Raw genomic sequence first — 25,867 nt, forward strand, 5'->3', positions numbered from 1 at the left:
CAGCGTGCGCCGTGATTTGCCTACACAAAGACGTTGCGTCACCACGTCGGCTCTCGCGCACGTTGGGTGTGCTTGGTTTTCATCCCAATGTGTTCCGTTTGGGTGATTGTTGTATTTTTAATCCATCGATGACGTTATAGTGAAGAAGAAAAAAACACCTACCAATCAAATCTATATATGGGACATTTACAACAACGTTATTCTGAAAGGTGTCCTTCCCGACACACACACACACACACACACACCCTTCAAACTCATCTGTTATTGCTCCTTTTTAATGTCAGTCATTGTTGATTGATGTGCGAGATGCTTGCACTGTCTCACGGATGCATATGATCAGTTTATGACTGCAATGTAGTTGACTATGTGACATCTAAAGAATCAAAACGATGCCTACATATTTGAAATCTGAACATCAGCAAAAAGCCCATGTCCTTATTTATAATAGTAAACGTCCAACCCGTTGCTATCGCCAATTAAAGCCTACCACCTAGTGGTTGTATGGTGTGTGTTTATAGTCACGGATCTAAAGCAACTCGGTGCCATGAATACAGGCGATTCAATTCAATTTATTATGTATAGCCCAAAATCACAAACCAAATGGGATCTCAGCTGTGATTGACTTGCAGGGCTGATGCTCAGAAAACCACGGATCATGTTAAAAAAAAAAGTTTTTAAAGACACAATCCCAAAGCCCTGACACACTCAAATTCAGTTTGGCAGATTTTGTTCCTTATCTAGTAGGATTATTGTTTTACTTGTGTTAATACAAAAGAAAAAACATTTATACTAAAAGTCTACATTCAACAATAATATTCCTACTGCGGTACAGACTGTATTAACACAATAGTAATTAGGCACTACTGAATGGTCTTTATGTGTTGCAAAGTAATTCTAATGGGACAATTCCCAATGAAGATTTACAGACGTGTAATCATTTTTTGTCAACTTGTATTATGGTTAATGGACCTTGTACACAAGTGGGAATGTTGTTCATCTCTGGCAGGTATGCTGAAGGTCGTGGAGGTAGTTGTAATGGTGTAAATTCTGCATCAGGAAAGGAAGATGACCCAGGGCAAGCAGCTCACCTGTTTATTCTTCATATTCTTCGCAGTACCACTACCCAAGATATAAAAAAAGAGGCTTTTTCGGCCTTGTTTGTAATGGTGTGATTCCCTCGACCGTTCACTTGGGGCAGTGAAAGGCTTTTCAGCCCCACATTAAAACTTTGTATTTCTCAGGAGGAAAATGTGCTATTAGTCATAGTACTGTACTACTAATAAAACAAATATATGAATTCAATTAAGTACATTGTATTCCTTCTACATCGTGTATGAGTTAAAACCTATGCCATTTTTAAATCTTAAAATAAACTGACATTCGAATTACATGAGTTTTTTCCACTTTTTCTACAGAATGCTTTTTCCATTATTATTGCTTTTTCTGATTTGTTCTGTTTTTTTCTGCTTTTTCTATTATTGTTTTCATTTATTATGAAAACAATTTAATTTTTATTTCATATGTGCAAATAAATTACGTTTGGGCATTTTACGTCTAAAGTTACAGTCAGATTATGTGTTTTGGGTGTTTTGATAATAACAGAAAATAACAAATTAAATCATGATAACTGTGAGTAAGGGGAAAACAAATTGAAAATATGTTAATTGTATAGCTTAAAAAAGTCAACTGACCAACAGAGAGACTGGCACAGGAGGATAATATGTCAAATTCTTAAACTGCTTTAGTCACCTGCTGTCTTAAAAGAAGAACTAATGGCTCAAATGATGATTCTGCTTATCATGTCCTCAATGGGAGAAACAACGCATGTTCTTGTATTAAACAAAGTCCTCCGAACAAAAAGAACAGCGTGTTCACATTTCATTGTTTATTTCCTTCACTCAACTGTGAGTCACTTCACAGTTGAGTATTAATCAACGCGAGTGTACAGTAAAATACTTTCAATGACTTATGACTTCTTTTAAGGCATGTGGAAACACATAGATAAAGGGTACTCTTGTTGTAAACTACACAACATTGGGGTTTGACTGCTGGCACTGAAATGGATAATTTGCCATGAGCTTTAATGCATTGCTTAAAAAACTGCAAACTGAACTAAATCAAATGATGTATAGCTGGACAGAATTGTTTATAATTGACTGGGAAATAAACTTTGTTTTAAGGAGCAGTTGAATTGTTGGAATATTAGAAAAGGGATGAAGAAGCCCAAATATAATGTTAGATGTTGAAATGAGAGTGATAGTGTACAAGGATTTAAGTGTACAGAGCAGGAGTTGAAGTGTCATTTAAATCTTTTTGATTAAGGGTGAACCATCAGTTATAAGCCCAGGTAATTAGAGTCATTACAGTATTTCACAATCATAACAATGTGATTCATCGAGAATGGAATAAATTGCTGGCCCTGCAAACAATTAGCCTTTTGCCCAAAGTGCCTAATTGATTGATGAACTACATGGTTTGTTTGCATGTCTCATTTTCAGCAATAACAGCAGCTGTAATGCAATAAAGGCACCAAACAGATGTGGGCTGAAATCAGTAGAATATTTAGGCTCCATGGAACTGAGCATCTGCTTTCTGGGAAACGAGAGTGCCCTAATAGACATTGATGGGTATGAACTAGTTTTATGGCAGAGCCAGTTCTGAGTAAAAGGAAGCGTCATTCAGTTTACTCTGAATAATTTAATAGATTCACTTGAAGTGGTTTTGGACCTTTATTAAACTCTGACCCTTAATCCATTTTACACACACAGGAATGTATGACTAAATGACCACAAGAATGCATGGCGAGGAAGCTTTGTTAATTTTATTAACAAATGGTGAAGATTTCTTTCCAAGAAGCTTCTCTCTCTCTCTCTTCCAGAGATGCTGGGAGGTGACACATCTTTAGGAAGCACCCAGCGGTCTATTCACGACATCACAGAGGCGGGGGCGCGGCAAGGCAAGCCACTTTGGGAGTACTATGGAGGGGGAGAAAACCAAAAGTTAGCCGGGACTCCCTTGATAGTCATAAAACACAAGTTTATCCGCCCCATGAGATGTTTTCCAGAAAGATCACTGGAATTCATACATAGGAGTTTTTGCTATAGAGGCCAGAATGTGTACATGCCAAACATACCTTTAGCCTTTCTCAATGATTTTACTTCTTGTTGTACATCATTTTCATATTAGGTGTTAAGTTTTTCGTTGGAAGTGCTGGGGTTAGACTTTTTTCTCAAAACAGATTATGACATGAAGGATTTTGTGTAAATCTAAAATTTCTTTTAAAAAAAAATGGAGAACCAATTCAGACATTGACTCATAATAAATGGTATTATATTGTCCATGCACATGTTTAAGAACTACCATTACACTGTGTAGAGGGAAAACTTACAAATTCATTTATAATTTAATACGGATGCTTCATTAGGCTTTTATATAGAACATTAAACATCAGTCAACCATATACAAGGAAAAGTAATTTCTACCTTCCTAGATGAGGGAAGGATCTGTGAACTGCAGGAGAACCAGAAAGTGTGAATATATATTAACTAAATGTATGTTCATAAATATTTGATTGCATTAGAGACCAAAGCTTCCCATTTCAAGCTAGTTCACTAATAAAGCTCTATGCAAGAATCATTGCTTCTTTAATAGCTGTACTGAAGCAAGTCTTTTTCCAGTGGTGATTGGAATAGTATGTTTCCGCTAACAGAAAAGATGAGGACATACTGTAATTATACTTACTTTCCATATGGCAATGTTGCTTTTATTACTTTCATTATCTTTCTGAAATGGATACATCTATTTATATATATATATATATATATATATATATATATATATATATATATATATATATATATATATATATATATATATATATATATATATATATATATGTGTGTATGTATATACTACACCTTTACTACACACACATCATTTCACTGATGACACAACTGTTATGTTCTAATATCTGTCCAATTACAATAACAACATGCATGTTATTCCAGTCGAATATCTTTAATTCTGTCTGTTTTTGTCTGTGAGATTAAATTATTGGGTCACAAAATGGCCCATTTTTCCTCATCAATGTGATGTGTCAGACCTTTTCCCATATCCCAAAAGGTAAAACACTTGGATTACATAATATCCTATGAATTCAAATCTTGGTCACAAAATCATTCTTTGTAAATTCACTATGTAACGATCAACATTATACTGAAAATCAGCATTAGCACTAAATGGAGGTGTCTGGTAAACTCACAACTACCACTCAGTTGGAGGTGTGACCAAAGAAAATGTCCAATGAGATTAAGTCTCTCTAAAGCTACTCTTAATTAGGTCTTCACTGGCTGTGTCACGGCAGTGGTCGCTCTGCTGTGGTGGCTAATGAGGATGTGTCGCCATGGCGGGAGCAGTAATGTGTTTGTGTGTGTGTGTGTGTGGGAAGCAAATGTGATTAACTCCTAGATCCATTCTTTAATGAGATCTGTATAATGGTCAGTGGGGTTGAGAAGATCAAGAGGTAAAGTCAGATCCTTTAAAAGGAAAAGCAGTATAAGTAGAGGCTGTTACTTTTCTGTTTTAAAAGATCTGAGACACTTTACAGTAGGTGTCTGTAATCTTTTTCATCGTGTTAATCAGTATAACCATATAACCATTCAATTCAAAGGCAAAATCTCCAGCGGAACTGTAATTTTATGTCCTCCCTGTCCAAAGCGTTTTTTCTTCCGTAATCAGAGCGCCAGATAATAACGCTGTCATCCTTTTGGAAACATCCACATCTGAGTAGGAATAATATACCCTTCCAACCTCTACCACCAGGCAACGAGTGCTATCGCCAGTCAAAGGCAGAGTAGAGCATGTATTTGTGGAATGTGGTTGAAGTAAAAAAGAGGCCGCATGGCTGTGAAAGATCTAGTATTCGTCTTCAAAATTTCCCAAAAACCCGTTTGTGAATCTACATGCATGCCAATGGTGGCAAGTGTGTTTATGAAGTCTTTGAATTACAGATCAACTACATCATAAGCACAGTAGGAAATAAGTGGCGCTGGGATGCTGTTAATTATTGTCCTTCCATTTGCAGACAGGCAGGCGATAAGCAACTCAATTAACACACGGTCATTACCAATATTGACTCACTCTGACTTATCAGCCTCTCCAAACACTTAGAGAGCCTATTTCAAAATCACTCAAGTTGTCAGGCTAATGAGGCGTACGACTGGCACAAAGACGATTGAGACCTGTGGGGGATTGAGGCCTGATATCACAAGAAAATAGGGTCAATGAAAGTTGTGAAAATGATGGACCAGGGTATGTCTTAATTTGCAGAGCACTGAAAAAAGAGAATGCATCTGGACGGTACCAGCTGCATACAAGAGGCTGATGTTTTCCTGTTTATATTGTGTGAGGTTTTCCCTTTTATCCTGTGACAATTATACAATTTCTACACAAAGAAGTGATGTCTAACAAGGTTGATGGGTGCCCAAATAGAAATGTATGACCTGAATAAAACTCTTTATTCATCTATGTAGTATGACTCCCGGAGTCCATTAGACCATATTCTGCCCTTCATGCACACTAATAGCTACACTGGTTGCCATGTTTCACTTTAAATGCACACCACGTGTTGTGGCACACTTGTAGACATACTAGAAGGTTGAATTTAGGTACAAACGCTTAAGGTTGATAGGTAGCGATATGTGGCATTATTCCCAAGTATCGAAGGTTAGGTTTCTTTGTTTTGTGTATTACTAGAGATTCGGCTGCCTATTTCATGGGAAATATCTAGGCTATCAGGGGTTTCATTTCAAAGAAAATCTAATTGTGGAACAGTTTCTCATAAACAGCAGGGTAACTGGTTTCCTGGAAAATAAATTGATGTTAGTTCTCTCCAAAGTATAGGTTTATGACCCAATGGACCCTTAAAAAAATAAGATTTCTCCATGGTGTCTCATCTGCATAGGCTACAATCTTGTGGTTGGATGTGTCATGACTCCCATAATTTAGGCAAAGGGGAATATACATAGTTGGGTGAAACTGCACTATTTCCATCTTTCCACGTGTTGTTGTTGTGAAATATGAGAGAAATATGTTTCGCTGTTTGTGAATCTTCTGCGATCAACACATTCAAGCACAGCTTAGCAATACAATTTATTAATATAAATAGTTATTCTGTTAACGTAATGTGTGACCCAGCAACAAAATAGAAAATGTATAGAATTTAGGGATTACCGTAATTAAAAAAATCAACACAATATGAATCATTCTGTCATGTTAAGCACTATTGTAAGCTTAAGTCATCCCCAAATGCTATGTATATGAGCGCCTAACTGAGATAGCGAGGCTCATTTGAAGCGGAGGCAATGACCTCCGCTTCAAATGTTTTCATGACCTGACGTCATCAGAAGGCGAATGACGTCAACTGTCTGCGCCGCGGAGAAGGAAAAGCGATGGCGGTGTCTCAACCAAGGCAAGAGAAAGAGAGCGAGGACTGCTCTTTGCTGCCTGTAGTTCATGACATTATCAAATGGTAAGGTGACCGGCACATTCACGTGTGTACTCGGTGCTCCGGGAAAACATCTTTGCTTGTTGTAAACAGTCATTGTGGAGGTTGCGTTAGCTAAAACCAACGTTAGCTGTTACCGCTGGGCTAACTAGAAAAAGCTAGCTAATGTCCAATATAACGTCCGCACGGCAATAACATGCCCCCGTATTTACCTTCTCCTCTTTAAGCATGGACAAGGACAGCCAGGACGTCCACCAAGAGCTGGCCAAGCTGAAGGTAAAGATTCAAGAGGCTCGGGAGCAGATCTCCAGCATGCCCGGGGTAAACAGCAGTCCGCTGGAGCAGCAGCAGCAGCTCGCGACCCTGCAGGAGCAGGTCCGCACCAAGAACCAGCTGCTGCAGAAATACAAGAGTCTGTGCATGTTTGACGTGCCAAAAGCATCATGAAAACCGAAGCTTGGATTACTCACAGAGAGTCGAGGTACAAGAAGAGAAAGGACGTTTTGTTGTTATCCTCACCATAGCAGATCACGAATTGGACATTTAAAGGAACATGGACATTTCCCCCGATATCATCACAATGCCAAATGTTTTTGAATATCACTCATTATCATGTTTTTTGTCTTGTGAGAATGCGGACTTGCTTTATAGTATATGCATTTAATGTAGGGTTGTTTTTTTTAGTTGGTCATTTCCTGTGATATCTTGCAATGTTTTTTTTATTAAAATAATCAATTATTAACTTTGGGATTAGGGCCTTTTTTGATTTCCCAACTAGTCTTACACATTATATTACACAAGTGATCAATCATCCTGTTGCTTTTCAGAAGGGATTTAGGGATATTCAAAATCAAATAAGTTGTGGAATCTAGAATTCCCATCCACATATTTGGTGGTGGCAGATGAGTGAAATATTTAACTGAGTGAAAGTGCTAGAAATGTTGTGTGGAGTTTAATGGTCCTATAGACCAGTGGCTCTGAAATGGGGGTACATGTACTCCTGGGCGTACGTGAGATTTATTTAAAAAATGTCATCCATTCAAAAATCCTAAATATAAGTTCAGAAACTGAATTGTCTAAATCACATTAGACACTGATGGCACACTACTACATTTTTTCCAACTAAAAATACTTTCCATTACTGAAAAAGGTAGAGAATCACATGCTAGAGAGACCATAATGTCAGTTATCTGTATGAAGTTACAGGATAGGATATTGGTCATGTATTAGAAATCAAGACTATTTCCCAGTATAGTGACCACGCAGAGGTTGTGCTACATAAAGTTTGCAGAGTCAGTGTTTTGTGTAACTTTAGTGTTAAAGAAAAGAGCAGAGGAAGACAGACTATGAAAGTAACAAGTGATTTTATTTTCTCTTTTTTCCAAAAGTGACGTAGACATAATAAATACACATTCATATTCAAATTTGTTCGTAATGCAACAAACATTCAAGGTCCAGCAAGTTTGGAGAAAAAAAAAATAGCAAAATGTAAACGTTTTTTTCCCTCGTCAATCTACTATAGAGGCAGATTTTACAGCATCTACTGCACCACTTCACGGGGACAGGCCTATGAGGTGGGCCACTAGCCCCATGTAAATGTCTCATCACAGTTTGGATCACAATGTGCCTCTCAAGCGCTGCAGTACAGTATTTGGGCTCTTGTGCGCTGCATGCACAACGGCTCTGCTTCAGCTCTGGAAAGTCGCAGAAAATCGGTTTGCACACAACGAATTGTATCAGCATATGATGCAGCCTTTCTCTTTGGCCTGACTGCCTCCTACAGCCTTCTCCTTTATGTACATCAAGTCGCTGTGCACGCTGGGTCTCCGTGCAAACGGCGCCACAATACCATATGCACTCCCATCTTTGCATTTCTTGCTTTTGAATGACTTTCTGTGCAGAACCTCGCTGTACTGCACAGAGACCTTGCAGTGCCGCCCGGGGCACATTTCGTTCGGCAGCTTGGCTATGGTAAAGAGAGTCTGAAACATTTGGTCCACGTTTGTGTTCTTCTTTGCTGAGACTTCAAAGTAAGCACAGTGCTCATCTCCACCGACCAGCTGCTCAATCTCGTCCTCTTGCACCTCGCGGTAAAAGTCTTTGTCACACTTGTTGCCGCAGATCACCAGCGGGACGTCCACGTTCTCCTTGGTTTTGTTTCGCAAGCACGACTTGGACTCATGAATCTGGCGCTTCAGGCGCTGCACCTCCTCGAAGGACTCTCTGCTGTCCAGGCTGAACACCAAGATGAACACATCACCTGAAAAACACAGTGAAAGACGCGTTCAATGTCAAATAATAACAGTTTAATAGCAGCACATGCACTCTTCAAACTGCATTATGTATCCACGTGACGTTTTAAAGCTCAACTCACCAGTAAGAATTGAAAGCCTCCTCATCGCGGGGAACGGATGATTTCCAGAAGTGTCCAAAATGTCCAGTTGGTAAACGTCTCCCCTGATGCCGTAGAGTTTCCGGTGAAAGTCCTCGATGGTGGGCGTGTACTGGTCGTCAACTTTCTCGTTCAGAAACCGAGAGATGATGGCTGTCTTCCCAACTTTAGTGGAGCCCAGAATCACCATCCTGTGGCAGTTCTTGGCCGGAATGTCGAACTCATTCTCGGAAGGGGACATTTTCTTAATCATGCTTGCACCAGGTGCACCCTGAGGTCGATGGTGCTATAGGAGGAGATGGGTGTAAGTCCTTTCAGTGATGTGAGACTGCGTTCCTCGCTGTCTCTTCTGAAGCCCGAGGAGAGCAGGATGGGAATTTATGGGGAAAGTAGGCCGCGCCTCCCAAATGCGTCATGCGTCACGCACTATATTGGGGAGCTGGAGCAAGACTCGATATTATAATGTCACTATGGCAGTTTTTGTGCGTCAGCCCTGTCCACCCCTTATCAACAGAAAAGGAGAAAGAGAGCTTGTTTTCAAATAGAATGCTTAATCTTGTAAAACATGGTGCCATATTTTCATGCGTAATTACCACAAATGAACTGTTGATTATGACATTTAAAAAAATCGTTAAAATAAAAGTCACAGTATGCATACAAGTACTTGGTGTGTGCATCAACCAGTTGGTTGTAATACATCTCGTGCGTGCACCTAAACAACCTTTTCTTTGTTTAGCTTTATCCGCAGAGAAGCGCGTGCACATTAAGTCAAATGCGTGTGACCACTGGCTTTATCTGTTTCCTCATTCACCTGTAATTAGTGAACAGACTTTCCCTCAGAGAGAGGGGGGGGGGGGGGGGGGGGGGGTGCAACATACACATACGCAGCTGAACAAGTGTGTGTTTGCTTTTAATCCTTTTACTGCCAGTATGTTTTCTCCAGTGCTTGACTTTATGTTTGATGTTGTATAATCTGAAGTCTAAAGGTTGTTGTTCTCATAGGCTCTATGTACAGCGGTCTTCTATTGTATTTGTGTTTTTATATGTGAGCAAAATGCAATCAAGTTCCATTGTCCTATATTTTAAGGTTGCATGTTTCTTTGGGATTAACATATTTGTCTGAGTGATTTCTAAAAGGGCAGCAAAAACAATGTTACGACAGTAAATACACGTCAAACCACACAATTAGGCTATGACAACTCTCACATATCATCAGATTTAAAACAATATCCAGTTGAGGAGACTAAACAAGCACTAGTTTCCAAATTTACTGTACTTCAAACATTTAGAAACAGTGGCAATGCTATTGTCCAGGTCCTTGTTAAAATTTGAATCAAAGAAGATATTTGATGGATTTATTCTTCAAAACGTGTAACGTTTGAAAATTTAAGATCATTGTGAATGGAAGCAACAATGTACAAAATTAGAGAGAAGAAAAAAAACATATAACTGAAGAACAGCTGGGTACTACTCGTGCCTGAAAGCCATCCAATCAAATTTGTATTGATTTTCTCTTGCGTGTCAATGAAAGTAACCCGCAGAATGTCTAAAGATAGTTTGTGACTCAATCTCTGCTCCTTCACGCTGCCACCTGAACCACTTATCAACTTTCCCTCATCTTCTCACCTGTGAATCAATGTGGAGGGAGAACATTACTTTTAAAAGAAAAAATCGTGTTTGTGATTCGTGTGTTACTTTTGCCCCAAAGACAGTGTCAGCATCTATAATAATATCTGTATAAACTATTTAATTAATTATTTATGTAACCTATACCATATGAGCCTCGTATTGATTCCTCTGTTCCCGCTGTTTTATCATTTCTGAGCTTTGCTCTGTACATTACAAACTTTAATGAAAACATATTATATATATATATATATGTATATATGTATATATATATATATATATGTATATGTATATATATATATATATATATATATATATATATATATATATATATATATATATATATATATGTATATATTACACAATGTCCAAAACAGATCCAAGAAAAACATATAGTCCTAAGTCTCGGTATTTACATTGGTTTCATGTGAAACCTAAAACCTGCCAGATGACCTTTTTTTTAGCCCTCTGTAGGGCATTGGGGATGAAATCAGATAGGTGTGGTTAAGCCTGGTTGTTCCCTGCTTGATCAACGGGTGTATGTAACCAGGAGTGAACCGCTGCTACCCTCTCTGCTGTTGGTCAGTAATCCAGCCAGTGTGTCCCAGCGGTGTGCAGGCTTGTTCAGCACAGCATGACCATATTACACTGCCTGCACAAAGACATGGTGGAGGGAATATCATGTATGTTCTCATTCCATCGTGAAAGATTAGAGAGTTTCTTTATTTGCTTGGTCAGAGAAAGAGAAAGACCAATGTTTCAGCTGTTAGTTCTCTTGAACCTCCGTGACACGTATACATGGCTGCTTCCCTAAGACCAGCTCAGGGTTAGTTCTAGAAAGCACAAACACACAGTATGTGTCTTTAATCTCTTTCTCTGTGTGCCCCTTGACTCGGGTCTTTAGTCTTGACCTGTTAGTGCCTCAGTCTGTTGGCAGCTTGTTCTTTGAGCAGAACCTCGACACAGGCACTGTCCTGGCAACGTGGCCCTCAAGCCGAGCACGCACTGCAGCTGCAGCCCACTCCGGCCACGGCCAATCATACACATTAGACTCATTTCCTTCTCAGCCATGTTTGCCTTCATCTATTAGTGCAGAGGACAGAAAATAAACGGTGAGTAAAACCGAGCTTCACAGCTGATGGTTTTGATTTTTTTTTTACTTCTAAATCTGTGAAGGGATTGAACCAGATTTCAGTTAAACGCAGCAAAGCAATGTTTTTTAATGAAGGATCCAATCTTCAATTCAATTCAGGTTATTTTGTATAGCCCAAAATCACAAATACAGGATTTGCCTCGGAGGGTTCAATCTGTATACATGACATCCCTGTCCCAGAACCTCACATCGGATCAGGAAAAACTCCCCCAATCTTGTAAAGAAAAAAAATGTAAAGAACAATAAAGACCAAATACTCAGTGGACCATGGAGAGCTATTCAAGTCTTTTTGCTACTAGGTTTTACATTTTATGTTCTGACATTATTTGCAAGTCTATGAATTAAATAAGACACGGCTGAAGCAAAAACAGCCTAAGGCCCCGTTTACACGAGGGGAAAACACATATATATTCATGCGGTTTGGCCTTTCATTTACACGAAAACGGAGATTTTATCACGGAAAACGATCATTTCTAAAAAACTCCGGCCAAAGCGGAGATCTATGAAAACTCCATTTTCATGTTTTCGTGTGTGCACTCGGTCAAACAGAGTTTTAGGTACTCAGCGTACGCGACTAAAAATGCATCACGTCATATATGAGCGTCCTCTGTTTACATTTTGCTTACTGATCACGGCGCTCGGTGGCCTATTATGTGGGTTCATGTAAACAAAAACTCTTTGGAAAACGATCATGTGTGTACGACGTTATTCTTGAAAACAGAGGGGCAGAAATATTTGTTTCCGTAAATACCTGTCAACGTGTAAATGTGGCCTAAGGAACACACTGACTGACACGGCCGTGACGTACAGTATATGTAAGCACATAATTAGAAATCTGATTACAGACAGAACAGTAACATTCTTGGCACCGAGTCATCACACCCTGTGCCTTGCGATGGCATATCACATGTGAAGCGCCTGTGCGTAACATGCACCACACATAATCTGTTAGCGAGAAGTCTAATTTTCCGGCTATGTCCGTGGGATTGAGAGTGTGCTGGTGGAGATAATGAGTCGATCCACATGGATTTACATGCTTCATGGGGTTCTTTTTGACTTACGTCACAGTTATGTGTACAGACAGCAAGGCCAATTAAGTCGGCTGGGTTTACTTTTTTCCAGAATATTTTTTTCCAACACTTGAGCAGGCCAGGTGAAAAAAGATTTTCGAGATTCTCCACAAACAAAAATCTAAATATTACAGCCATTTACTTCAATTCATTTTGTTGAGAGTTTCCACACTACTAATTTCAATGATTTACAAATTTTCATAGACAATATTATAAATTTGGTAAGCATTGTACTGTTTTACTGATATTCCAATGTTACTTCTTGCATGCCATAACTCTTTAACCCATTTGTGTCACCCAAGATTGGGTGACGTGCACAAATCACTGTTAAAAAATTTGATGTATTTTTGCCTGTTGGTGGGGCGACAAAATCATAATTAATTTAATAGTATTATTTAATTCTTTAAATATATTTGTGGAATAATCTGATCCGTCAGTGTGTAAGCTATGTTGCAGACTACCATTACAATGTATTGCCATGCATTTTGTTGAAATACCCCAACTGGCTGGAAAATATATAAATACAAAAATGCAAGTCATCAATAGACTATATATGCAATGAAGCCTGCAAGTGTAGTCGGCGATGTGTACTGGAACAACCATTCTAATAAGTACATTTGTTTGTATTCCACAAATAGATAATGTGTTTGAAAACAACATCTTTTTCGCCCTGCAAAATCTCTATTGACCAGTTTCGCTCAGAAAGATGAAGCCCATATGGCGAGATGAAACTTGATTAATTCAGTCTTCCTGGTGCAGGAGAGGCGATCTGATCGTGTACACTGAGGGAAGGAGGGGTCCTTCTGTGTTTACATGGCGTGAGACTCGGCGTGGTCGCGTGTCAGGCTGGGCCATGACTGTTCAAACTGTTGAGTGAAGCATGATCCTGTAGTTTCCAGTACAAAGGCTTCAGGTTTCAGAGCCAATCAGAGCATTGCTGACCACCTGTATGTTTTGATAAAGCTGCAATCTGTAATCTGTGTTATTATCCATGACGTGCGACCTCGTGGACAACATACAACATGTGAAGCCCAACATCACTCACAGTGATTATAAGGCCTCCATGCACAATCAGTGTTACACTTTGTGTTTGTATTATATGTTCCTAACCGGTTTAGTTAAGAGAATGTTCTGGGCGCCGATTTTATCTCATGTTTGATCCATCAATTTTAACCTTTTGAGAGATGATGGTGGTGGAACTCTTATGAAGCCTGACAGGTTATTAGAAATATACGCTCTCTTTGTGTGAGTTATCAGAAATGATTTGGCATTGGTTGACATCACATGCACCGAACAGAGGGCTGGTCAGAGGGTTCTTCTTATCTGACCTGTGTGGCCTGTGATTCTTCTGAACAGGTGGTTATTTTGCTAATGGACTGGAGAGCAGTGGATGCACAGACAAACACATCGGATTATGTGGACCGGAGACCTGAACTCACCTCACAGAGGTGAAAGGATGTCAATCTGATCAATATCCATGTTCGCTTCACGAAATAATCAGAAGGAGAGGCTAATTACTGTCACTATCATCTACCATCTGAGCACTCGGAAAAGTGACATTACATTAAGTCAACCTCAGTCAGAGAACCCATTCATATTCAAATGTGATATCCCCAATAAATAATATTTTGTTTTGTTTTATCCAGATAAAAAGGTGGATTCAGATTCAATGGTGTCAATAACTTTCAATCCTTTTTTATTTTTTTTTGGTCAAATCTGCTATTTCTTTCTCCAAAAATGTTTCAGAAAAAAATCTCCACTGAAAAATAATAAATTGATTAACAATTGTACCTTTAGTTATTATGTGTGCAGCTCGATCAATTTTTATTTTTATTTTTTTAATGAAAAAGTGATGTTGGAGACAACCCTGTGTCGAAAAAAGCACTGAAGTGTGTTATAAGGGAACAGAGTCCTGCATACTTACTATACTTTACTTAATATATTATACTATACTTACTTTACAATGGGATTCATAATGGCAGGCAGTGATGGGTGAAGGTAAGCGTTTTCTAAACTTAAATAGAGAAAGACAGAGGCATGTTTCTTTCTCCTATGTTTGAGATGTTGGAAGGTGGGAACTTTGCTCAACTTCATTATTATGTGAAGTATGAACTTAAGAGTTTCTCCCCAGTTGCACAAGGCTGTATGTCAGAGATATAACATTTCACTAGTTTCCTTGTGAGTCAGCCAACAAAAGAGCACCTTTGGAAAATTGGTCGTAGGCGCTTTATTGTTTCCATGAAGTATTCTTCAGATTTGTATCAGAGGTAATGGTCAATTCCAAATCTGTGTTACTTCACCGAGCATCGAAGTTGGTAAACGTGACGACCACTGAGTGATCTTATAAATGCTTGACCTTACAGACGTCAGGGAGCGACTGCCCTTTACGTAACAGCTTCAGAGGGAGGGAAGGGGAAAAGAGGAGAGAGAGAAAGGTAGCAAGTCTTTTATGAGAATTGATATATTTAATTCCATCTACACACACACACACACACACACACACACACACTTTTAATATAAAAAAATAATAACATCAGCTGTACCACCCTCCATGCAGTTCTGTAAACATTTGCAATCTCCCCAACAACACCCCTTCCACACCCCAAACAAATATTAAATAAACTCCCCGGGTGGTACATGAGCTGGTGTATGAAACGTCTCACCCGGGCTGTGTGTGAAATTGTAATGAACTATACGAGTCTAGATCGATGCCGTTGGTTTAACGGCATCTTTGTATTTATTTAAAATTTAAGGAACGTGTAAGCGTGGTTCTCAATTGCTGACTGCGATGACACCTAAATGACACCCAAACTGCTCTCCCTCCAACGCTGCATCAGCTGATCCCAGATCTCCAAGGAGGTACGTCAGGGGCGCTGCATCACACCTCTTCTTAAAAGCCCACTCATCACTCACTATATTAAACAGGCATATGGGGTAAATTTTATACTTATATAAATTGAAACTGAATTAATCCCTAGTGGGAAAACATTCATCATTTGCCTCCAAAAACTCATACAACAATAGACACTGTCCACACAGCACAACACACGCACACACACACACACACACACACACACACACACACACACACACATACCAAAGAGGAAATAGCACCCAAAAAGGCCATAAGAAACATGATTGACATTAAAAATGTACATGTTTAAAAAAAAATCAAACTGCTGCTGTAACGAAAGACCTGCTGAGTGGTTGAGTAGAAAACTGAGTCCTGAGTCACTCAGTGAATTCTGAGGCCTTTTACTAAAACATTGCGTAAAGGACAGGCTTCAAAAGAAACAACCGTTTTTTTGTTTTTTTTTAACTTGGCCCGTGTTCTCTTTTCTATAGTGACCCCCAAGTTGTATTATTCATTAACAAAGAAGTTTGCTAATTTTGCACTCAAACTTTCCGGGTGCCGCCACTCAAATCAGCAAAGCAGGATTGTATAACCCAAGATGAGCCACTGTAAATATTATGCATGAACACGTGGCCTGTACTACCCATTTCCTCTGTTTTTGTTTACATCTACGCTGAGTAATCAGCGCCCGTTCTCACTCAGTGTGATGCCAATCCCACCAACTGTGAGGAGGGTCACCGCTCAGTGGACAGCATGGACATTACTGTTGGACTAATAAGGCATATATATGCACGTTCTTTTCGAATAATTACTCAGGCAGCATGCACAGGCATGCTTACGACGCAAGATAGCCCTCCTAATGAAGTCTGATCTGTGTGTGTCTGTGTGAGTTTGTGTGGAGCTGCTTTGACCATTTTTGTCCTACTTTGGAGTTTGAACGGATATGTAAACAAGAAGATATCACATGGCTCAGGATTCACACATAAACAAGATCTTTGGAGACATTATATTGATTTATATTCATTTCTCGAGAATGGAATACATTTTCTCCTAACCCATGATATAACCAAGTCTTCACCCTAAAATGTTATGACTTTTGTTAAGGGGCCGAGCATTTCCCCCCATTTTTCTCCCAAAAGGAAGGCTTCTTGTTCTTCTTCTAGTTCTCTGATCTCAAGGTTCTATGCTATGACCTCATGCTCTGTACTCAGGGTTTTATGCTCTGTACTCATGGTTCTATGCTCTGACCTCATGGTTCTATGCTCTGACCTCATGGTTCTATGCTCTGACCTCATGGTTCTATGGTCTGACCTCATGGTTCTATGCTCTGACCTCATGGTTCTATGCTGTGACCTCATGGTTCTATGCTTTGACCTCATGGTTCTATGGTCTGACCTCATGGTTCTATGCTCTGACCTCATGGTTCTATGCTGTGACCTCATGGTTCTATGCTCTGACATCAGGGTTCTATGGTCTGACCTCATGGTTCTATGCTCTGACCTCATGGTTCTATGCTCTGACATCAGGGTTCTATGCTCTGACATCAGCGGTGCTCAACCGTAGCTGACATCAACTATACATGTAGAACCTTCAGGAGGTTCAAAAGTGGAGAGCTGGATTCTATCCACAGTGTAAAGAGTTACAATAAAAACACACCATGAAAAAGTGTGACTGGTGTTTCTCAACACACTATGATTGACTTATTCTCTTCGTCATGCGTACTGCTTCAAAATCTGCTCCTGAACTATACAAATAATGCATTGTGAAAGCTTCTGAATATTAGCTTGATTTCTTGAGCTCCTTCAGGAGGGTTTACTAGTGCAGAGCTGAAGGGGACGCAGTCTCAGGTCATTTTACAAAACTGCATGCTTCACTGCTTATGTGATTGGTGTAACAAATGAATGACGAGACTCTAATGATGGAAGATTTTTATTTAAATCAAGCCTTTTTTTTATATTTCAAACCAGCACATTTCAGTGTGTTACAGTCCCTTGGTCTCATTTAACACAGGAATCAAAAAGTTGGGTGAATAATTTCACCTTGGAGAGAAATTATGACTCATTTGTTCTCTTTGGAACAAAATATGTTACTGTCAAATCAAGGTTAGTGTGATAAACCTGTATTTCACCCATAATTTAGGCGAGACATTGCATTTTCACTGTTAAAGATAGTCAGTGACTGCTGAGGGCCGGTGATGCAAACGGAAGGAACCTCGTCGCTGCGTTGGTTGCCAGCTAATTAGTCCACAGCGAGAAAAGCTTGTTTCCCGCTGTTCACAGCCAGTCTTTTCACCTTTACACCACCAGCAGTTGAAGGCCTCCAGTGAGGCTGTATTACTTATCCAATTTAGTTTGTCCCCATCCAGCCACTGGGTTCGTGTCAAATGTCATTCAATAAGTCATATTTCATGTTCAGTCATTTCATGTGACCTAGTTTGTCTGGGTTAATTAAGTTAAATTTCAGTTGTTGTGTATAAAATGTCATAGTTTCTATTTTGGATATACGTGCCAAAGTGTCCCAAAAGTATTGCCATACTTCTTATGTTACAGTGTAAACAATTGCTAGGATGTTTAAATTAGATTGCTGTGTCTTTCTTTCTGGTTGACACACCCAACATGCTTGTGGATGTGGTCACAATAGGAAAAGTAAAGATGTTACTCAGAGCATGAATAATAACTCTGTTCTTTTGAAGTGCCCCAGTAAACCGAGACAGGATCCTAAAACTCATGTCAAATCATGTCAAAATGATTTGACATGATGAAACAAACACTAAATTAAAAGTTATCAGGGAGGAAAAACTGTAAACAAATACGCACCTAAGGATCCGAGAATTTTTTTTTTTTTCGAGATTACATTCATGTCAAGTTCCTGAAGTGAATAAAAGTTTGTAGGGAGGGACGAGATGAACCGAGAAGCAGAGATCAGAAACTGACTGAAAAGTTCTTATTTGCCCTCAGTCTCATATGAGAATAGAAAAACAAGCTGTTCTTAGCTGGACATAGTGGGACTATACAATCTATTGTGGTTTCTGTGGACAGAGTTGACTCTATGATCAGATGTACTCAGCTTGCTGTGGTTTGACTGAGTGCAAAAAACATATTCAGAAATAGCGTATGAGAATTACATAGTCGACAGTTTCCAGGAAATAGTCTGTCTCGGTGAATTCAGGTAAGAGTATGTAATGGTTGTGATTGCACATAAACACACGGCAATATCTCAACCATTTGTCTATGAGAACTAGCTGTTACTGGTTAGATAAGTCACTGCAATTTCAGGATTTCTTTCAGTTTAACACACCAAGCTCCTAGATGTGTTTATTTAAAAGTTTCCTCTGCTAATATTTTGTCCCAAATCTAGACTCATAGTGAGTGCCGGGTTTTCAAAGCATGAGCTAAGAAAAGATCACCAAAACCAAAAATAGAATTTCCTGTCCCTGTGGTGCGAGACAGTAATGTCTCACCACGTGACAAGATGAGGGAACACAAGGCCATGCTCTCCAATCTGTTGGTGATCATCTAACTGGAACCTTTGGCCCCCGAGAAGTCATTATCAACAGCAGGAGCACACAGCGAGAGGAACAAATGACAGACTGGGTCAATACGTTGCGGAGCCCCTGCTCCCAGCTAATTGTTTATAATTGGTTGGAGCATCTCTGTGTGCATTAGGGGCTCGGAGTCCACCATGATCCTGGGGACGGACCTTATAGAGGAACTGATGTTCTGTAATGTGAAAATGGACGCAGGGGTGAACAGGTGGCGCAAACATATACAGCCGATGTACACAACACGCGTACGTACACATGACCGTACAAACTCATGCACACATGCAAATACTGAACCTCGGTGCACTCTCTTACCCGAGCTCTCACCTGAACCGATGAGCCATCTCAGTTCGCTCTGCGTCATGGCAGCTTTCGTGTTCAGACTATCCCTCGAATCTTAATTTGGACAACCATGTTTATGGAGCATGATAGTGATCAACATCCCCAATGAAGAACCCTGTGCACCTAATGTTTCTCTGACCTCGGGGAACCTGCTAATTGAGCCCGACTAAGTACAACGTGTGCTGGGTGGAGCTTGCTACATCGTGTTTCACCGAGGACAACCAAGAGGATTGCATTGTAAAAATAGAAATGAAGATATGCAGGGATCGATTAAATCAGGTTTTCTTGACTCTCATGACCCCGGGAAAATGTAAATATGTGCAGGGATAGGAATATAACAATAACTTTAAATGCAGCAAGAACCCAGCACAACACCTCAAGGACCAGGACCGGTTTTGTGTGTTGACTACGTTAAAATGAGTCGAACTTATTTTGATTCTTTTCAGTCACCGTCTTGAGAAGAGACAGAAAAGGACAAACAGATAAAGAGTGCAGGTTTGCTTGGTTTTGTGTTGGGTTTTTTTCATGGAAGCTGTATGAGTCACCTCTTTCAACATTTTTTGTATCTTCCCAATAATAAATATATGAGGTATTCAATCACTTTACTAGTGGACACTTTACTCAGTTTTCTGAGCAGATTTCCTGAAATCAATATCTCTTTCAGGGCACATGTCACAGTGTCTTGTCCTTTTAATGTTGAACTCTCTCAGTAGCACTAAAAAGAACTCCACAGCAGGAAGTGACCTGTCCTACACAGCAGGAAGTGACCTGTGCATCATGTCGGTTGTAAAAAAGAAGTCCTATAACCCCCATAATCAAACCCTTTTCTTATGTTTCATATTAGCACCAAGGTGACCTTCTTATACTCCCACAAAACACGTGCGTCAATCTTTTAATGTGCTTTATTTAATGGACCGACACAATACTCTTTAAAAGTCATTCATCGTATAACATATTGAGGAGAAAGACGTTCTTTTCTTTTTATGTTTTTGTCTTTTTATGTTTTTGTTCAACCTCTCACTGAACTTCCTTTCCATGCCCTACTTTCCTTACAATTGGAACTTTCTTAAATAGAAAAGATGTTATTGAAGGGAAACCTTTTTCTCACCATATGCGATGCAAAATTACACCAGGTTCACCTTTTGTCGCAAGCACACTGAATACAGCCAGCGACAAGCAGCCAGGTGATGTCAGGCAGATGGTACATTTTGAATAATTCAGTGTTCCATTACGACGTTGAGCGTGGTCACCTTGTTGACACTTTTACGTGTATTATGCGTGCATGGTTATATGGCTGATCCTATGGTAAGGAGCATTGAGTATGTAAAACATAAACTCAATATGGCGTCAAACTGGCTGTTTCCCTTGCTTAGTCAAAATATTGTATAATGTAGGTATATTCATGTTAAGAATTCATTCATTTTAATTTATATTTTCTGTGATGTGAGAATGGACGCAGAGGTGAGCAGGTGGTGCAAACACTTTTATAACACGTTCAAACTTTCTGCACACTCAGAACACAAGTGTCCTCTGAAAAGTCAAGAATAACCTTGTAATATTTTGAGGGATAATATTGTATCTAATAAAGAGAATGCAATTGTAATTTATTAAGAATAAAGTTATAACGTTTCAAGAAAACGTTTCTACCTGCTCTATACTGATATGGTACATGGTGCATGAGACAGAACCTGTGGGATTTTTTTTATCAGAGGTGGAACATTTAAACTAACTGAAAACTGTTTTAATCAGGCATAAATCTCACGATTGTGTGTATTGTTTACACAAATGTAACTGGACTACCTGTAATAAAAGTCACAGCCGCTCCCTCAAGCTCTTTAGTGGGAAGTATCCTGGAGTAGAGAGACAATCTGCAATAGAGTAAAGGTGTCTATTTTATAATGAGACAAGACAATATAATGTGTAGCTATTACACGAGAGGAGAATTCTACTTTTTTGCTTATTTTATTCTCTCGCCAATTTACTGCTGTTTGTAACAGAAGCTTAAGTTACTGTGAGGAACAATTCAGTAGCGACTGGATGTTATTAGGGACATGCCTCACTGTATATCTGTGTGACTGCTTGCATGTGATGTTCAAAGTTGAAGAGAAGTGTGAAGAAACAAACTTGAACTCCTTTAATGCATGAACTACTTTATCTACACATTAAACTGTTTATCCAGACCAATCAGGAACAGATCGTTCTCACTCTCTGTGCCACTATAATGCTCGCATATAATGAAACAGTTTAAACCAATTTGTCTCTTTTCGTAGCTGAGTGCAATAGAGACAGAACAATCCAAAGAAAATGACAATCACCCTGAACATAACAATATGTTCTCTCAAGAGCACGAGTAATAAAGTGCAGTATCACAGGACCTTCATGATAAGGCCATCGCAGCCAAAGCACAATTAAAAGAGCAGAACATTATCCGAGGCATTAGCACGGGCTGGACCAAAAGTAGAAGCTGCCTTGGAAAAGGTTAGGAGGAAAGGACTGCTAGACCTGACACACACACACACACACACACACACACACACACACACTGGACAAGCTGTTCTCTCTGCCGACTCAGCAGGCCAAACACATCCTGACCTGTTTGTGTGCATGCACTTTTGTTGTGCACATCTTCACACCTTGCAGAGTCCTATTTCCAAATGACTTTTTTCTATCTCCGAACAGCCAAGGAGATCCCCCCGCCCCACCCTCACCCACCCCCACCCACACACACACACACACATAGACACGTACGCACATAGACACAGACATACATACTGTTCTTGTTCCTTTTTCCATTATTTAGACAAAAAGGAAAAATGTCATCTCTACACCCACCTCCCCAGACTGCACAGCCAGACCTCTTTTAAGCCCATGCATCAGTAATATGCAAGGACAGGTAACATCTTGAACAACGATGTTTCTGTCATTCACATTATGGAGAAGATGGGAGTTTGATGATAAAAACCTTACGTCTATGTAAGAGAACATGCTACTCCTGTTGGCTAATCCTGTTGAAGTGTAGATGAGTTAGTGATGGGTGGCATGGAATAGAAAAACAGCTCATTTTAGAAAATACACCACTATTGTTCCACCCACAGTTGGCCTTTATTTGTTATATATATATATATATATAAATATATATATATATATATATATATATATATATAATCTTTTTTTCTTCTTTAATCTTAATCATATAGTGAAGTGTGAGCCTTGGGCTTCAGGCATCATTCAATTCCTTTTAACTATTATATTAATAATAGTTACACTTATGTAAAAAGAGTCATTTGGTTTTCTTTGGAAATGTACTGCACTCCTCTAATCATACCCTTTACAAATAAAAGAACTGGAAGTAAAATACAAATGCTTGTTTTTTATTTAGTATTATTATTATTTATTATTTGACCGTGTGGACATGCCATGGCTTACTTTGTTGTACTCCAAATGTTGCTCATCTTGCCTTTCAGTCACCACCCTGAGGAAGTTGTAGAAGCTTTCTGATCAAAATAAAATTCTGCTGATCCTGCCGACAGTGAAATCCTTCAGACAACTTCTTCCACAGGATTAAAATACTAAAGGGACAATTTCCGTGTAGTGGGAAGTCATTCTTAGAATAATCAGAACATCCGATATACTAAGATTGCACTGAACGTAATTCCACAAATTGTTAATGTAATGAAAAGGAAATTAGTCGTCAAGTTTGGTTAACAAGATTCTATAATCTCTGTTATTTGTCAGATATCAAGTATATTGCTGCATACAGTTAAACACAACTGTCAGGCTATACATGAAATAAAAATAAATACAAATACAATATTTATTAAATAATGTATGAAGATATACTTACACCTTTTTATGTCTCTCTTTGCATGTTTATCTTTGCTAAAGACATCTAAATATAAGATAACAAATGCGCTTGTATTTTTATTGAGGTTAAATGTATTCAACTATATTGTTGAATTGCTTTGTAATAACATATTGTTTGGAGAATATACAGCTGAAGACTCCATGATGTCTAAACAGTATAACATGCATATCTCTCAAGACCGTCCTCTATCTCGATTTTTTGTAACTTAGTACTTAATGTGTTTTTGGGCATATTAAATGTATTAATCCATTATGATGACACATGTATATGTCTGTGCATGTGCCTTGTCTTCAATAAAAGACAAGACAAAAACATGTGTTTCTTTCTTTCCTGTATATTGCAAAGAGTTTGCCCAGATCCCATCAAGTAAGCAACAGATGGAGCTCTGGAGGTGATGGAGAAACCAAGTGTGGTAGAATTTGCTTCAAGCGTCATTTCTTATGCTTTTTGGACATTATAAGAATTAATACCTAAATAGATGTACTCTCAGTTATGTGACACTTTATAATTTCCATTCATTTAAATAAAAGAGCTATTCCGTTAAGTACATTTTCCTGAGAGTTCAGACTATTTCTGAGGAACTAGCTTTCTAAGAATGTTTGTCCATCATGGACTTAGGAATTTGCACACATGAACAGTTTGTCCAACTCAACAAAGATCACGTGAACAAAGTAAAGCTGTTTGTGTGGGTTTTTTTTAAAGGTTATTCAAAAAGTACGTTGTCATATGCTAATCATATACACGAGCTGAATCACTTGTACCTTTATTACATGGCTGAGCAGAACAACCGTTGAGTTGAGGAACAGATGAAGCTAAGCCTGGTGCTTCAAGTTACACACACTAACACACTCGTTGGTTATTGTTGATAGGTCACACACATGCACTCGAAAACACAATCCCTGCAGCTTAATGATTCAAAAACAAAAATTAGCAATCAAATAATAAAGCGGATTTCATCACATACAGACATTGTATTCCGTCATTGTCTCTTAAATTATCAAGATGTTTATTTGAGTATATAGTGCATTATAGTGTGAATTGTGATAAACCACAAGACATGTGTCTGCTTATTATGACGCATGTATATATGTCAATGACAGCCACACTCTCATTAAAATGCTTTCAGATCAACACAGGCATTGAAGAAAAATGTGAAAAATGTGTACTGCAAATAGAATACTATGAAACTTAGTGGGAGTAGGGCCAAATGAAAAGGCACACAGGATTTGTTTTATGTGTGACTTCTGATCCACATACCAATCCAATACATTTGCATAAGTAGGTGCTTAGGAAGATTATCTGCAGTACATATAACTCTAATGAGCAAATTCATTCTCCTGATGTTTCACTGGATGATGTGAAATACATAAGCATTAACGCTTTTGGCCGAATCTGACTATATCAAACCCGCCTCATTTAATTGAGATTGGAAATGAGGGATGGATCGTAAATATGCACACAGAGGCAACTAAACAAAATCCCAGACATGCACAAATAAACTCCAATGCAATTTAGGAGGCGATGCTGCTCAACACCAACTTTAAAAGATTTTGATTTTCATCCAGGCTAACTAGAAAAACTTGTGTGGTCTTGCCAACTTAACTTTGCTGGTCTTTACAAAATGGCAGCCATCGCAAGAAGCACAATTTTTTGGAAAAAAACGGTAACCGTTATATCCATATTTAACATTGGCTCTTAAAAGAGTCGTTTCGGATGTGCTTGGGCATTACAAGGTGTCTTGCCATGCGATAGTTCCTTCAGCAGATCAAAAAGTATGTGGAGGCCTTCCTCGCCCTGGTGGCCTTATTTGGCAGTGGCTCCACCTCTCCAACCGTTATGCTCACTGCCGTTTGAGTTGTACATCATATTCGCAAAAATATGATCCGCTCCATCCAAAGTGGGATAAATGCCGTCTCTCCTAATCAGACCAGATTTTCCCCAAAAAGTCTGCCAATGCTCTTCCAACCAGGAGAGACCTGTTTCAGAGTTCAACAATAATTTAATACAATTGCTTATATTTGAATTAAAAGGACTTTTCATTGAAGAAAACATTCTTTTGAGATCAGTCAAGAGCACTGTCAGCTGTGATCAGTCAACTGTTGACTGTGTTTCAGTTAAAAGAAGGCTGTCTGCTGTCTGTGTCCTCTCGGCGCTGAACCAAAGACAGCCCTCTCATCGTGATTGAGGGTTTTAATTCAGAGATGTTGCAGGTATCAAGTCCTCATAGAAATGTGTTAGTCTAGAAGAAAACATTCTCTAGGAATATATATCTAAGTCGTAGTGATGTGACTGGCAGAACAGTGTTGTCTCTCGCACCTTTACACACAGTAGCCCATGACCAAGTTCACTCAATTGTAAATTGACCACTGAAAATATATGAAACTAATATAAAAAATATGGATGACTTTGAATTATTGAGGAGCTTTCTCAACTTTTCAGGACAAAGTACAACAACTAAATAAACAATATTAGAATAAGCTTTAAGAATAAAAAATGTACATGTACAAACGAAACAAAGA

The 25,867-nt window shown here is 38.9% G+C and overlaps 2 protein-coding genes across 2 annotated transcripts; one reads left to right on the top strand and one right to left on the bottom strand.

Annotated features, from left to right (window-relative positions):
* Positions 1-6,437: 6,437 nt before the first annotated feature.
* On the top strand, positions 6,438-7,230 carry med9 (mediator complex subunit 9). Its single transcript, XM_068579199.1, has 2 exons — positions 6,438-6,529; positions 6,733-7,230. Exons 1-2 carry the CDS (start codon positions 6,450-6,452, stop codon positions 6,950-6,952), a joined length of 300 nt encoding a protein of 99 aa, XP_068435300.1. The 5' UTR covers positions 6,438-6,449; the 3' UTR covers positions 6,953-7,230.
* Positions 7,231-8,097: 867 nt separating this feature from the next.
* LOC137786878 (dexamethasone-induced Ras-related protein 1-like) lies at positions 8,098-9,238 on the bottom strand. Its single transcript, XM_068579009.1, has 2 exons — positions 8,880-9,238; positions 8,098-8,765 (listed from the first exon to the last, which is right to left on the bottom strand). Exons 1-2 carry the CDS (start codon positions 9,148-9,150, stop codon positions 8,242-8,244), a joined length of 795 nt encoding a protein of 264 aa, XP_068435110.1. The 5' UTR covers positions 9,151-9,238; the 3' UTR covers positions 8,098-8,241.
* Between the last annotated feature and the right edge of the window lie 16,629 nt (positions 9,239-25,867).

Source organism: Clinocottus analis, unplaced genomic scaffold (genome assembly GCF_023055335.1).
Source record: "Clinocottus analis isolate CAN_PGR_092001 unplaced genomic scaffold, fCliAna1.0.p SCAF_16, whole genome shotgun sequence".
NCBI classification, from domain to species: Eukaryota; Metazoa; Chordata; class Actinopteri; order Perciformes; family Cottidae; genus Clinocottus; species Clinocottus analis.

Coding starts and splice junctions, on each gene's coding strand:
- med9 (XM_068579199.1), top strand. CDS start 6,450: ATGGCGGTGTCTCAACCAAGGCAAGAGAAAGAGAGCGAGGACTGCTCT. Junction 6,530..6,732: donor GTTCATGACATTATCAAATG/GTAAGGTGACCG, acceptor CTCCTCTTTAAG/CATGGACAAGGACAGCCAGG.
- LOC137786878 (XM_068579009.1), bottom strand. CDS start 9,150: ATGATTAAGAAAATGTCCCCTTCCGAGAATGAGTTCGACATTCCGGCC. Junction 8,766..8,879: donor GAGGCTTTCAATTCTTACTG/GTGAGTTGAGCT, acceptor TGTGTTTTTCAG/GTGATGTGTTCATCTTGGTG.